General features: G+C 47.8%; 1 protein-coding gene across 2 annotated transcripts in view; it reads right to left on the bottom strand.

Moving 5' to 3' along the window:
- Positions 1-16,411, bottom strand: part of CCNDBP1 (cyclin D1 binding protein 1) — a 99,332-nt gene that overhangs the window by 53,764 nt on the left and 29,157 nt on the right. For both annotated transcript variants that reach the window (XM_063960524.1, XM_063960525.1), the window contains exons 3-4: positions 1,476-1,555; positions 522-603 (exon numbers count right to left, since the gene is read on the bottom strand). In XM_063960524.1, the coding sequence (XP_063816594.1) occupies positions 522-603; positions 1,476-1,555 (162 nt within the window). The remainder of the gene's footprint in view (positions 1-521; positions 604-1,475; positions 1,556-16,411) is intronic.

The following is a 16,411-nucleotide window of genomic DNA, read 5'->3' as shown; positions in this document are numbered from 1 at the left end:
TCTTTTCAGTCAAGTCTGTTGCTGCTGTTATTCATGCCGTGGCATGCGGTATGTGATTATTGGTCATGTTTACACACAGGTTGTGTTACTTTTTCGGTCAGCATATTGCTGTATGTTTTTCCTGCCGTCGGCTGGTGTTCTATTGATTGCCACATTCTGCGGCATGTTCGAGGTGTGAGCTGGTATAACACTCACCGTGTTTAAATAATAAATTCTTTCCTCGAAATGTCCGTCTCCCTGGGCATAGTTCTCTAACTGGAGTCTGGAGGAGGGGCATAGAGGGAGGAGCCAGTTCACACCCATTCAAAGTCTTATAGTGTGCCCATGTCTCCTGCAAATCCTGTCTATACCCCATGGTCCTTTTGGAGTCCCCAGCATCCTCTACAGACTAAGAGAAAAGGATTTACCGGTAGGTATTAAAATCCTATTTTTTTAAATGTGCATCTTGCTTTAAAAAAAGAAAAAAAATTACAATCAGCAGTCATTAGTCTAAGGGTCACCAATCATACTCTGTTGCTCACCTTGTTCCTTACGGAGGGAGTAATACAAAGTAGCAGTTGCCAAAATAGCATGGAGAAGTCCATCACTTAATTTCTGACAGTCCTATACCAAAGAGATAAGAAACCTACAAATTATAATTAAAATGTACATGTACGACACCTACAATAGATATTCTGCTGTAGCTAAGGAAGAAGACAAATAGGTGTGTAAGACATTTACTTAAATATACAGACATAAAGATGTTGAGCACATGAGTATTGTAAAAGAGGCATATGGGCCCTCATTCCGAGTTGATCGCTCGCTGCCGATTTTCGCAGCGCAGCGATCAGGTAAAAAAACGGCAAAACTGCGCATGCACCACAATGCGCATCGTACAGGTACAAACAGCATCGTTGCTGTGCAATGCTTCTAGCGTCGAAACCATTTGCACAGCCGATCGCAAGGGGATTGACAGGAAGAGGGGGTTCATAGGTGTCAACTGACTTTTCTGGGAGTGTTAGGGAAAAAGCAGACGTGACCAGGCGTTTGCAGGGTGGGTATCCGACGTCAATTCCGGGACCTCCGTCGCTAGGTTTATCGCACAGGATAAGTATCTTCAGGGTTGGTCTTGTTTCGCACAAACTGTTTTTGTACCGCTCGGCTGCACATGTGACCACACACTTGCAAAGCGAAAATACACTCCCCCGTGGGCGGCGACTATGAGTTTGCACGGCTGGAAAAAGTAGCTAGTCAACTCGGAATGAGGGCCATGGTTAGCAAGGACAAGGCGCTAGGGAAGACTGCCAATGTCACAACTTCAGTGGCTTTAGTAATGGACACAGATAAAACAGAACTGGGGTTAGGATATAATGTGATAGGTGTAATCTTGCAGTTTGACATTGTGCATATAATGGCAGGAGTGGATCAGGAGCTACATGAAATAAACAGTTTGACTATAAAGATTAGGCAGTAGACTTCCCTGGGGAATTACCCACCTCTGCTGATGGCAGTGGAGGCTGAGAGTAAGCCAGGCTTATTTTTGTGGCTTCTTGAGAAGTGGCTTTAAAGGCTTGTTCTAAGAAAAGCAAAAACAAATCATAAAGCAATGCATTAGAATCATTTAAAAGCAAACAATATGTACCATATTCATTTACTCCTTATATAAAGTGTGTACTCTTTGGTAAAGCTTTCACTGTAATAGCGTGAGAGAGGCCTATGCAACAATATTCTTCAATGCGAAACATTTTACTCGCTCTGCAAACTAATATCCTTGGACTAGTGCCCCCACAATTAACCTTGATAGCAACATGTTTATCTCTGGAGCAAGTTGTACACAGCACTGAATGTGCCAATTCTCAGCTATTTGCCTTTCTGTGCAACGGAGTACCCAAGGTCACAAGAGCCAACAAAGGGAGCACAACTTGGATGAGCACTGCTCACCTCTCGTGAAAGCCTTAAAGCCACCGTGTCTAACGGCCCTTCTCAGCACGCTAGGTCACACGCAACATGGGCTTGCCCTATGCAGCTTTTTTGCTTGAACATGCATAGAAAGCATAATGCAGTTTATGACAATATAGTGTACAGACAACAGAAGACCTCGTCAACGATATTGTGCCTACACACTGGCTGATTATCGTAACGATGTGTCATTAGCGTCCAAAAAATAGTCTAGTGTGTACCCAGATTTTGTCACAATGCGATATTACAAAACCACTTCACGAGACTGCAGATTCATTTGATATGTGACACTAGTAAAGCTGTGCGAGAATGAGTCTAATATATATATATATATATATATATATATATATATATATATATATATATATATATATAAGTTTGTGCTTCAGTTGCGACATATTGAAAACAAATTTCTAAACAGGTAAAGTTGCAGCCCAAAGAATCTGGTACAGAATGAGTGTTGTTTCGCTGCATCTGCAGTGCGTATAAAATGCAAGTTAAAGAACAAAAGTAAGATTTTAAACCTACCGGTAAATCTTTTTCACCTAGTCCGTAGAGGATGCTTGGGACTCCGTAAGGACCATGGGGTATAGACGGGCTCCGCAGTAGACATGGGCACTATAAAGAACTTTTAGTATGGGTGTGCACTGGCTCCTCCCTCTATGCCCCTCCTCCAGACCTCAGTTAGAGAAACTGTGCCCAGAGGAGATGGACAATACGAGGAAAGGATTTTGTAAATCTAAGGGCAAGATTCATACCAGCCCACATCAATCATACCATATAACCTGGAAAATATGCCACCAGTTAACTGTATGAACAAAACAGTATCAGTCAAAGACCGATCTCAACTGTAACATAACCTTTATGTAAGCAACAACTATATACAAGTCTTGCAGAATAAGTCCGCACTGGGACGGGCGCCCAGCATCCTCTACAGACTAGGTGAAAAAGATTTACCGGTAGGTTTAAAATCTTATTTTCACTTACGTCCTAGAGGATGCTGGGGACTCCGTAAGGACCATGGGGTTTATAGCAAAGCTCCCAACCGGGCGGGAGAGTGCGGATGACTCTGCAGCACCGACTGAGAAAACTCAAGGTCCTCATCAGCCAGGGTATCAAACTTGTAGAACTTTGCAAAAGTGTTTGAACCCGTTCAAGTAGCTGCCCGGCAAAGCTGTAATGCCGAGACGCCTCGGGCAGCCGCCCAAGAAGAGAACACCTTCCTAGTGGAATGGGCCTTTACCGATTTTGGTAACGGCAATCCAGCCGTAGAATGAGCCTGCTGAATCGTGTTACATATCCAGCGAGCAATAGTCTGCTTAGAAGCAGGAGCGCCAATCTTGTTGGCTGCATACAGGACAAACAGAGCCTCTGTTTTCCTAATCTTAGCCATCCTGGCCACATAAATTTTTAAGGCCCTGACTACATCCAGGGACTTGGAGCCCTCCAAGTCCCCCGAAGCCACAGGCACCACAATAGGTTGGTTCATATGAAACGAAGAAACCACCTTAGGTAAAAATTGAGGACGAGTCCTCAACTCTGCTCTATCCACATGGAAAATCAAATAGGGGCTCTTGTGAGACAAGGCCGCCAATTCGGACACCCGCCTTGCAGATGCCAAGGTCAATAACATGACCACCTTCCACGTGAGAAATTTGAGTTCAACCTTTTGAAGAAGCTCGAACCAGTGAGATTTTAGGAAACTTAACACCACGTTAAGGTCACTGGGGGCACAAAAGGAGGCTGGATGTACAGCACTCCCTTCACAAACGTCTGGACTTCTGGGAGAGAAGCCAATTCCTTCTGAAAGAATATAGAGAGGGCCAAAATCTGTACCTTAATGGAGCCTAACTTCAGGCCCATATCAACTCCTGTCTGTAGAAAATAAGAATTTACTTACCGATAATTCTATTTCTCGGAGTCCGTAGTGGATGCTGGGGTTCCTGAAAGGACCATGGGGAATAGCGGCTCCGCAGGAGACAGGGCACAAAAGTAAAGCTTTCCGATCAGGTGGTGTGCACTGGCTCCTCCCCCTATGACCCTCCTCCAAGCCAGTTAGGTACTGTGCCCGGACGAGCGTACACAATAAGGGAGGAATTTTGAATCCCGGGTAAGACTCATACCAGCCACACCGTACAACTTGTGATCTAAACCCAGTTAACAGTATGATAACAGCGGAGCCTCTGAAAAGATGGCTCACAACAATAATAACCCGATTTTTGTAACTATGTACAAGTATTGCAGATAATCCGCACTTGGGATGGGCGCCCAGCATCCACTACGGACTCCGAGAAATAGAATTATCGGTAAGTAAATTCTTATTTTCTCTATCGTCCTAGTGGATGCTGGGGTTCCTGAAAGGACCATGGGGATTATACCAAAGCTCCCAAACGGGCGGGAGAGTGCGGATGACTCTGCAGCACCGAATGAGAGAACTCCAGGTCCTCCTTAGCCAGGGTATCAATTTTGTAGAATTTAGCAAACGTGTTTGCCCCTGACCAAGTAGCTGCTCGGCAAAGTTGTAAAGCCGAGACCCCTCGGGCAGCCGCCCAAGATGAGCCCACCTTCCTTGTGGAATGGGCATTTACATATTTTGGCTGTGGCAGGCCTGCCACAGAATGTGCAAGCTGAATTGTATTACACATCCAACTAGCAATAGTCTGCTTAGAAGCAAGAGCACCCAGTTTGTTGGGTGCATACAGGATAACAGCAAGTCAGTTTTCCTGACTCCAGCCGTCCTGGAACATATTTTCAGGGCCCTGACAACATCTAGCAACTTGGAGTCCTCCAAGTCCCTAGTAGGTGCAAGGCACCACAATAAGCTGGTTCAGGTGAAACACTGACACCACCTTAGGGAGAGAACTGGGGACGAGTCCGCAGCTCTGCCCTGTCCGAATGGACAAACAGATATGGGCTTTTTTGAGAAAAAACCACCAATTTGACACTCGCCTGGTCCAGGCCAGGGCCAAGAGCATGGTCACTTTTCATGTGAGATGCTTCAAATCCACAGATTTGACTGGTTTTAAACCAATGTGATTTGAGGAATCCCAGAACTACGTTGAGATCCCACAGTGCCACTGGAGGCACAAAAGGGGGTTGTATATGCAATACTCCCTTGACAAACTTCTGGACTTCAGGAACTGAAGCCAATTCTTTCTGGAAGAAAATCGACAGGGCCGAAATTTGAACCTTAATGGACCCCAATTTGAGGCCCATAGACACTCCTGTTTGCAGGAAATGCAGGAAACGACCGAGTTGAAATTTCTTTGTGGGGCCTTCCTGGCCTCACACCACGCAACATATTTTCGCCACATGTGGTGATAATGTTGTGCGGTCACCTCCTTTCTGGCTTTGACCAGGGTAGGAATGACCTCTTCCGGAATGCCTTTTTCCCTTAGGATCCGGCTTTCCACCGCCATGCCGACAAACGCAGCTGCGGTAAGTCTTGGAACAGACATGGTACTTGCTGAAGCAAGTCCCTTCTTAGCGGCAGAGGCCATAAGACCTCTGTAAGCATCTCTTGAAGTTCCGGGTACCAAGTCCTTCTTGGCCAATCCGGAGCCATGAGTATAGTTCTTACTCCTCTACGTCTTATAATTCTCAGCACCTTAGGTATGAGAAGCAGAGGAGGGAACACATACACCGACTGGTACACCCACGGTGTTACCAGAACGTCCACAGCTATTGCCTGAGGGTCTCTTGACCTGGCGCAATACCTGTCCCGTTTTTTGTTCAGACGGGACGCCATCATGTCCACCTTTGGTATTTCCCAAAGGTTTACAATCATGTGGAAAAAAACTTCCCGATGAAGTTTCCACTCTCCCGGGTGGAGGTCGTGCCTGCTGAGGAAGTCTGCTTCCCAGTTTCCATTCCCGGGATGAAACACTGCTGACAGTGCTATCACATGATTTTCCGCCCAGCGAAAAGTCCTTGCAGTTTTTGCCATTGCCCTCCTGCTTCTTGTGTCGCCCTGTCTGTTTACGTGGGCGACTGCCGTGATGTTTTTCCCACTGGATCAATACCGGCTGACCTTGAAGCAGAGGTCTTGCTAAGCTTAGAGCATTATAAATTTACCCTTAGCTCCAGTAAATTTATGTGGAGAAAAGTCTCCAGACTTGATCACACTCCCTGGAAATTTTTTCCTTGTGTGACTGCTCCCCAGCCTCTCGGGCTGGGCTCCGTGGTCACCAGCATCCAATCCTGAATGCCGAATCTGCGGCCCTCTAGAAGATGAGCACTCTATAACCACCACAGGAGAGACACCCTTGTCCTTGGATATAGGGTTATCCGCTGATGCATCTGAAGATGCGATCCGGACCATTTGTCCAGCAGATCCCACTGAAAAGTTCTTGCGTGAAATCTGCCGAATGGAATTGCTTCGTAGGAAGCCACCATTTTTACCAGGACCCTTGTGCAATGATGCACTGTTTTTAGGAGGTTCCTGACTAGCTCGGATAACTCCCTGGCTTTCTCTTCCGGGAGAAACACCTTTTTCTGGACTGTGTCCAGAATCATCCCTAGGCACAGCAGACGTGTCGTCGGGATCAGCTGCGATTTTGGAATATTTAGAATCCACCCGTGCTGTTGTAGCAGTATCCGAGATAGTGCTACTCCGACCTCCAACTGTTCCCTGGACTATGCCCTTATCAGGAGATCGTCCAAGTAAGGGATAATTAAGACGCCTTTTCTTCGAAGAAGAATCATCATTTCGGCCATTACCTTGGTAAAGACCCGGGGTGCCGTGGACAATCCAAACGGCAGCGTCTGAAACTGATAGTGACAGTTCTGCACCACGAACCTGAGGTACCCTTAGTGAGAAGGGCAAATTTGGGACATAGAGGTAAGCATCCCTGATGTCCCGGGACACTATATAGTCCCCTTCTTCCTGGTTCGTTATCACTGCTCTGAGTGACTCCATCTTGATTTGAACCTTTGTAAGTGTTCAAAAAAATTTTTAGAATAAGTCTCACCTAGCCTTCTGGCTTCAGTACCACAATATAGTGTGGAATAATACCCCTTTTCTTGTAGTAGGAGGGGTAATTTAATTATCACCTGCTGGGAATACAGCTTGTGAATTTTTTCCCATACTGCCTCCTTGTCGGAGGGAGACCTTGGTAAAGCAAACTTCAGGAGCCTGCGAAGGGGAAACGTCTCGACATTCCAATCTGTACCCCTGGGATACTACTTGTAGGATCCAGGGGTCCTGTACGGTCTCAGCGCCATGCTGAGAACTTGTCAGAAGCGGTGGAACGCTTCTGTTCCTGGGAATGGGCTGCCTGCTGCAGTCTTCTTCCCTTTCCTCTATCCCTGGGCAGATATGATCTTATAAGGACGAAAGGACTGAGGCTGAAAAGACGGTGTCTTTTTCTGCAGAGATGTGACTTAGGGTAAAAACGGCGGATTTTCCAGCAGTTGCCGTGGCCACCAGGTCCGATGGACCGACCCCAAATAACTCCTCTTCCTTTATACGGCAATACACCTTTGTGCCGTTTGGAATCTGCATCACCTGACCACTGTCGTGTCCATAACATCTTCTGGCAGATATGGACATCGCATTTACTCTTGATGCCAGAGTGCAAATATCCCTCTGTGCATCTCGCATATATAGAAATGCATCCTTTAAATGCTCTATAGTCAATAAAATACTGTCCCTGTCAAGGGTATCAATATTTTTAGTCAGGGAATCCGACCAAGCCACCCCAGCTCTGCACATCCAGGCTGAGGCGATCGCTGGTCGCAGTATAACACCAGTATGTGTGTATATACTTTTTATGATATTTTCCAGCCTCCTGTCAGCTGGTCCTTGAGGACGGCCCTATCTATAGACGGTACCGCCACTTGTTTTGATAAGCGTGTGAGCGCCTTATCCACCCTAAGGGGTGTTTCCCAACGCGCCCTAACTTCTGGCGGGAAAGGGTATACCGCCCATAATTTTCTATCGGGGGGAACCCACGCATCATCACACACTTTATTTAATTTATCTGATTCAGGAAAAACTACGGTAGTTTTTTCACATCCCACATAATACCCTCTTTTGTGGTACTTGTAGTATCAGAAATATGCAACACCTCCTTCATTGCCTTTAACGTGTGGCCCTAATAAGGAATACGTTTGTTTATTCACCGTCGACACTGGATTCAGTGTCCCTGTCTGTGTCTGTGTCGACCGACTAAAGTAAACGGGCGTTTTAAAACCCCTGACGGTGTTTTTGAGACGTCTGGACCGGTACTAATTGTTTGTCGGCCGTCTCATGTCGTCAACCGACCTTGCAGGGTGTTGACATTATCACGTAATTTCCTAAATAAGCCATCCATTCCGGTGTCGACTCCCTAGAGAGTGACATCACCATTACAGGCAATTGCTCCGCCTCCTCACCAACATCGTCCTCATACATGTCGACACACGTACCGACACACAGCACACACACAGGGAATGCTCTGATAGAGGACAGGACCCACTAGCCCTTTGGAGAGACAGAGGGAGAGTTTACCAGCACACACCAAAAACGCTATAATTATATAGGGACAACCTTATATAAGTGTTTTCCCTTATAGCATCTTTTTTATATATTTCTAACGCCAATTTAGTGCCCCCCCTCTCTGTTTTAACCCTGTTTCTGTAGTGCAGTGCAGGGGAGAGCCTGGGAGCCTTCCCTCCAGCCTTTCTGTGAGGGAAAATGGCGCTGTGTGCTGAGGAGATAGGCCCCGCCCCTTTTTCGGCGGCCTCGTCTCCCGCTCTTAACGGATTCTGGCAGGGGTTAAATATCTCCATATAGCCTCCGGAGGCTATATGTGAGGTATTTTTTAGCCAAAATAGGTATTCATTTGCCTCCCAGGGCGCCCCCCTCCCAGCGCCCTGCACCCTCAGTGACTGCCGTGTGAAGTGTGCTGAGAGGAAAATGGCGCACAGCTGCAGTGCTGTGCGCTACCTTTAGAAGACTGAGGAGTCTTCTGCCGCCGATTCTGGACCTCTTCTTACTTCAGCATCTGCAAGGGGGCCGGCGGCAAGGCTCCGGTGACCATCCAGGCTGTACCTGTGATCGTCCCTCTGGAGCTGATGTCCAGTAGCCAAGAAGCCAATCCATCCTGCACGCAGGTGAGTTCACTTCTTCTCCCCTAAGTCCCTCGTTGCAGTGATCCTGTTGCCAGCAGGACTCACTGTAAAATAAAAAACCTAAGCTAAACTTTTCTAAGCAGCTCTTTAGGAGAGCCACCTAGATTGCACCCTTCTCGGCCGGGCACAAAAATCTAACTGGCTTGGAGGAGGGTCATAGGGGGAGGAGCCAGTGCACACCACCTGATCGGAAAGCTTTACTTTTGTGCCCTGTCTCCTGCGGAGCCGCTATTCCCCATGGTCCTTTCAGGAACCCCAGCATCCACTAGGACGATAGAGAAAATGGAGAAATCGGCCCAGATGGAAATCTTCTGTAGGAGCATTCTTGGCTTCACACCAAGATACATTCTTCCTCCAGATACGGTGATAATGCTTCGCCGTCACCTCCTTCCTAGCCTTTATCAGAGTAGGGATGACTTCCTCTGGAATACCTTTCCCAGCTAGGATTCGGTGTTCAACCGCCATGCCGTCAAACGCAACCGCGGTAAGTTGTGGAACACGCAAGGCCCCTGTTGTAGCAGGTCCTCCCTGAGAGGAAGAGGCCACGGATCTTCTGTGAGCAGATTCTGAAAATCTGAGTACCAGGCCCTTCGAGGCCAATCTGGAACAATGGGCCGTACTCCTGTTTGTCTTACGATTCTCAATATTTTTGAGATGAGAGGAAGAGGAGGGAACACATAGACCGACCGAAACACCCAAGGTGTCACCAGGGCGTCTATCGCTACTGCCTGAGGGTTCCGAGACCTGGCACAATACCTCCGAAACTTCTTGTTGAGGCGTGACGCCATCATGTCTATTTGAGGAATTCCCCAAAAGTTTGTTATCTCTGCAAAAACTTCTTGATGAAGTCCCCACTCTCCTGGATGGAGATCGTGTCTGCTGAGGAAGTCCGCTTCCCAGTTGTCTACTCCCGGAATGAAGACAGCTGACAGAGCGATTACATGATTTTCCGCCCAGCGAAGAATCCTGGTGGCTTCCGCCATTGCCACTCTGCTCCTTGTCCCGCCTTGGCGGTTTACATGAGCCACGGCTGTGACGTTGTCTGATTGAATCAGAACCGGCAGGTTGCGAAGAAGATTCTCCGCTTGTCGTAGGCCGTTGTATATGGCCCTCAATTCCAGTATGTTTATGTGTAGACAAGCCTCCTGGCTTGACCATAGTCCCTGAAAATTTCTTCCTTGTGTGACTGCTCCCCACCCCTGGAGGCTCGCGTCCGTGGTCACCAGAACCCAATCCTGAATGCCGAACCTGCGACCCTCTAGAGCATGGGTCTTCAACCTGTGGCCCTCCAGCTGCTGTGGAACTACACATCCCAGCATGCCCTGCCTCAGTTTTAGCATACATTAATAGCAAAACTGTGGCAGGGCATGCTGGGATGTGTAGTTTCACAGCAGCTGGAGGGCCACAGGTTGAAGACCCATGCTCTAGAAGGTGAGCACTGCAGCCACCACAGGAGAGACACCCTGGCCCTGGGGGACAGCGTTATTTTCTGTTGTATTTGTAGATGGGATCCGGACCACTTGTCCAGAAGATCCCACTGAAAAGTCCTCGCATGAAACCTGCCGAAAGGGATGGCCTCGTAGGCCGCCACCATTTTTCCCAGAACTCGAGTGCATTGATGAACAGACACTCTTCTTGGTTTTAGCAGGTCTCTGACCATGTTTTGGAGGTCCTGGGCTTTTTCCAACGGAAGAAAAACCCTCTTTTGTTCCGTGTCCAGAATCATGCCTAGGAATGATAGCCGATTAGTTGAGAATCCAACCATGCTGTTGCAGCACCCTCAGGGAGAGTGACACGCTCTTCAGCAATTGATCTCTCGAACTCGCCTTTATCAGGAGGTCATCCAAGTATGGGATAATTGTGACTCCCTGCTTGCTCACGAGCACCATCATTTCCGCCATGACCTTGGTGAAAATCCACGGGGCCGTGGAAAGCGCAAACGGCAACGTCTGAAACTGGTAATGACAGTCCTGTACAGCGAATCTCAGGTACTCCTGCAGGATAAGGGGGATATATGGGGACATGAAGGTATGCATCCTTTATGTCTAGTGACACCATAAAATCCCTCCCTTCCAGGCTGGATATCACAGCTCTGAGCGATTCCATCTTGAATTTGAACTTTCAAGTACAGGTTTAGGGATTTGAGATTTAAAATGGGTCTGACCGAACTATCTGGCTTCGGGACCACGAACAGGGTTGAATAGTACCCTTTTCCCTGTTGGACCAGGGGAACCTTGACAACCACTTGCTGTTGACACAGCTTTTGAAGTGCAGCTAACACCACTTCCTTCTCTGGGGGTGAAGCTGGCAAAGCAGACTTGAAAAAATAAAATTTTACTCACCGATAAATCTATTTCTCGTAGTCCGTAGTGGATGCTGGGGACTCCGTCAGGACCATGGGGAATAGCGGCTCCGCAGGAGACAGGGCACAAAAAGTAAAAGCTTTTGGACCTAGGTGGTGTGCACTGGCTCCTCCCCCTATGACCCTCCTCCAAGCCTCAGTTAGGATACTGAGCCCGGACGAGCGTACACAATAAGGAAGGATTTTAAATCCCGGGTAAGACTCATACCAGCCACACCAATCACACCGTTCAACTTGTGATCTGAACCCAGTTAACAGCATGATAACAGAGGAGCCTCTGAAAAGATGGCTCACTACAACAAAAACCCGATTTTGTTAACAATAACTATGTACAAGTATTGCAGACAATCCGCACTTGGGATGGGCGCCCAGCATCCACTACGGACTACGAGAAATAGATTTATCGGTGAGTAAAATCTTATTTTCTCTAACGTCCTAAGTGGATGCTGGGGACTCCGTAAGGACCATGGGGATTATACCAAAGCTCCCAAACGGGCGGGAGAGTGCGGATGACTCTGCAGCACCGAATGAGAGAACTCCAGGTCCTCCTCAGCTAGGGTATCAAATTTGTAGAATTTAGCAAACGTGTTTGCCCCTGACCAAGTAGCTGCTCGGCAAAGTTGTAAAGCCGAGACCCCTCGGGCAGCCGCCCAAGATGAGCCCACTTTCCTTGTGGAATGGGCTTTTACAGATTTTGGCTGTGGCAGGCCTGCCACAGAATGTGCAAGCTGAATTGTACTACAAATCCAACGCGCAATAGTCTGCTTAGAAGCAGGAGCACCCAGCTTGTTGGGTGCATACAGGATAAACAGCGAGTCAGATTTTCTGACTCCAGCCGTCCTGGAAACATATATTTTCAGGGCCCTGACTTCATCCAGCAACGTGGAGTCCTCCAAGTCCCTAGTAGCAGCAGGCACCACAATAGGTTGGTTTAGGTGAAACGTTGAAACCACCTTAGGAAGAAATTGAGGACGAGTCCTCAATTCCGCCCTATCCGAATGAAATATCAGGTAAGGGCTTTTATAGGATAAAGCCGCCAATTCAGATACTCGCCTGGCAGACGCCAGGGCCAACAACATTACCACTTTCCATGTGAGATATTTTAATTCCACCGTGGCAAGTGGCTCAAACCAATGTGATTTTAGGAATCCCAAAACTACATTGAGATCCCAAGGTGCCACTGGGGGCACAAAGGGAGGCTGTATATGCAGTACCCCTTTTACAAAAGTCTGAACTTCAGGAAATGAAGCCAATTTTCTCTGAAAGAAAATCGACAAGGCCGAAATTTGAACCTTAATGGACCCTAACTTTAGGCCCATGGACAGTCCTGTTTGCAGGAAATGTAGGAAACGACCTAGTTGAAATTCCTCTGTCGGGGCCTTCTTGGTCTCGCACCACGCAACAAATTTCGCCAAATACGGTGATAATGCTGTGCGGTTACATCCTTCCTAGCTTTAATCAGGGTAGGAATAACTTCATCTGGAATGCCTTTTTCCTTCAGAATCCGGCGTTCAACCACCATGCCGTCAAACGCAGCCGCGGTAAGTCTTGAAACAGACAGGGTCCCTGCTGAAGCAGGTCCCTTCTTAGCGGCAGAGGCCACGGGTCCTCTGTGAGCATCTCTTGAAGTTCCGGGTACCAAGTCCTTCTTGGCCAATCCGGAGCCACTAGTATAGTTCTTACTCCTCTCCGTCTTATAATTCTCAGTACCTTGGGTAAGAGAGGCAGAGGAGGGAACACATACACCGACTGGAACACCCAAGGTGTTACCAGAGCGTCCACAGCTATTGCCTGTGGGTCTCTTGACCTGGCGCAATACCTGTCTAGTTTTTTGTTGAGGCGTGACGCCATCATGTCCACCTTTGGTTTTTCCCAACGGTTCACAATCATGAGGAAGACTTCCGGATGAAGTCCCCACTCTCCCGGGTGTAGGTCGTGTCTGCTGAGGAAGTCTGCTTCCCAGTTGTCCACTCCCGGAATGAACACTGCTGACAGTGCTATCACATGATTTTCCGCCCATTGCAGAATCCTTGCAGCTTCTGTCATTGCCCTCCTGCTTCTTGTGCCGCCCTGCCTGTTTATGTGGGCGACTGCTGTGATGTTGTCCGACTGGATCAACACCGGCTGACCCTGAAGCAGAGGTTTTGCTAGGCTTAGAGCATTGTAAATTGCCCTTAGTTCCAGTATATTTATGTGAAGTGAAGTCTCCAGGCTTGACCACACTCCCTGGAAGTTTCTTCCTTGTGTGACTGCTCCCCAGCCTCTCAGGCTGGCATCCGTGGTCACCAGGATCCAGTCCTGAATGCCGAATCTTCGGCCCTCTAGGAGATGAGCACTTTGCAGCCACCACAGAAGAGATACCCTTGTCCTTGGAGACAGGGTTATTTTCTGATGCATCTGAAGATGCGATCCGGACCATTTGTCCAGCAGATCCCACTGAAAAATTCTTGCGTGGAATCTGCCGAATGGAATCGCTTCGTAAGAAGCCACCATTTTTCCCAGGACCCTTGTGCATTGATGCACTGACACCTTTCCTGGTTTTAGGAGGTTCCTGACTAGCTCGGATAACTCCCTGGCTTTCTCCTCCGGGAGAAACACCTTTTTCTGGACTGTGTCCAGAATCATCCCTAGGAACAGCAGACGTGTCGTCGGAATCAGCTGCGATTTTGGAATATTTAAAATCCACCCGTGCTGTTGTAGTACTTCTTGAGATAGTGCTACTCCGACTTCTAACTGTTCTCTGGACCTTGCCCTTATTAGGAGATCGTCCAAGTAAGGGATAATTAATACGCCTTTTCTTCGAAGAAGAATCATCATTTCGGCCATTACCTTGGTAAAGACCCGGGGTGCCGTGGACAATCCAAACGGCAGCGTCTGAAACTGATAATGACAGTTCTGTATTACGAACCTGAGATACCCTTGGTGAGAAGGGCAAATCGGGACATGGAGATAGGCATCCTTGATGTCCAGAGACACCATATAGTCCCCTTCTTCCAGGTTCGCTATCACTGCTCTGAGTGATTCCATCTTGAATTTGAACCTTTTGATATAAGTGTTCAAAGATTTTAGATTTAAAATCGGTCTCACCGAACCGTCTGGTTTCGGTACCACAAACAGTGTGGAGTAATATCCCTTCCCTTGTTGTAGGAGGGGTACTTTTATTATCACCTGTTGGGAGTACAGCTTGTGAATGGCTCCCAATACCGCCTCCCTGTCGGAGGGAGCTATTGGTAAAGCAGACTTCAGGAACCGGCGAGGGGGAGACGTCTCGAATTCCAATTTGTACCCCTGAGATACTACTTGCAGGATCCAGGGGTTCACTTGCGAGTGAGCCCACTGCGCGCTGAAATTTCTGAGACGACCTCCCACCGTACCTGAGTCTGCTTGTAAGGACCCAGCGTCATGCTGAGGACTTGGCAGAAGCGGAAGAGGGCTTCTGTTCTTGGGAAGAAGCTGTCTGCTGCAGTCTTTTTCCCCTTCCTCTACCCCGGGGCAGATATGACTGTCCTTTTGTCCGCTTGCCTTTATGGGAACGAAAGGACTGATGCTGAAAAGACGGTGTCTTTTTCTGTTGAGAGGTGACTTGAGGTAAAAATGTGGATTTCCCAGCCGTTGCCGTGGTTACCAGGTCTGATAGACCGACCCCAAATAACTCCTCCCCTTTATACGGCAATACCTCCATGTGCCGTTTTGAATCCGCATCACCTGACCACTGTCGCGTCCATAACCCTCTTCTGGCAGAAATGGACAGCGCACTTACCTCTTGATGCCAGAGTGCAAATATCTCTCTGTGCATCTCGCATATATAAAAATGCATCTTTTAATTGCTCAATAGTCAATAAAATACTGTCCCTATCCAGGGTATCAATATTCTCAGTCAGGGAGTCCGACCACGCCACCCCAGCACTGCACATCCAGGCTGAGGCGATTGCTGGTCGCAGTATAACACCAGTATGTGTGTATATACTTTTAAGGATATTTTCCAGCCTCCTATCTGCTGGCTCCTTAAGGGCGGCCGTTTCTGGAGACGGTAACGCCACTTGTTTTGATAAGCGCGTGAGCGCCTTATCTACCCTAGGGGGTGCTTCCCAACGAGCCCTAACCTCTGGTGGGAAGGGATATAGTGCCAATAATTTTTTAGAAATTAGCAGATTTTTGTCGGGGGTAACCCACGCTTCATCACACACTTCATTCAATTCATCTGATTCAGGAAAAACTACGGGTAGTTTTTTCACACCCCACATAATACCCCTTTTCGTGGTACTTGCAGTATCAGAGATGTGCAAAACCTCCTTCATTGCCGTGATCATGTAACGTGTGGCCCTACTGGAAAATACGTTTGTTTCTTCACTGTCGACACTGGAGTCAGTGTCTGTGTCTGGGTCCGTGTCGACCCACTGAGGTAACGGGCGTTTTATAGCCCCTGACGGTGTTTGAGACGCCTGGACAGGCACTAACTGAGCTGCTGGAAGAAGAGAACTAAGCGCTTAGGTGAGAAGCACTGCACTTTGATTGTCAGCAGCCTCCTGATAAAGGGAATTGCCAATCCCTTGCAACAAAAACTAACCAACAAATAACAAGTGGCGCTTGACAATCAGATGAACTAAAAAAACATTTATTTATATACAATGTGTAAAGGTTACAACACACTCCCGGGAGAATAAAATAATGTGACAGATTTCACAGTAATAAAAATGTGCACTATATTAGAGCTGCTAAATCAATTCCTCAGAGAATCATTTATAGTAAGTGAACTTATATGCACATATTTATTAAGTAACTGCGCCTGGAGGATTTTTAACTATATTAGATACACTATCAGGTACCTGCCTTTCGAAAAAGACGCCCTGCTGGCGTTGAAACGCGTTAAGGATACAGGCTCTTTCCCTGCAAGGATTCACACTCCTATCAGCTGCTGCTCCAACGCAAAATCCGTGCACAGGAGCCCGTCAATTCAGCACCGTTATCGGGAGCACCTGCATTGCATCTCCAATCCCC

Source organism: Pseudophryne corroboree, chromosome 3 (genome assembly GCF_028390025.1).
Source record: "Pseudophryne corroboree isolate aPseCor3 chromosome 3, aPseCor3.hap2, whole genome shotgun sequence".
NCBI lineage: Eukaryota > Metazoa > Chordata > Amphibia > Anura > Myobatrachidae > Pseudophryne > Pseudophryne corroboree.
This window is presented reverse-complemented; position numbering and strand designations above follow the sequence as displayed.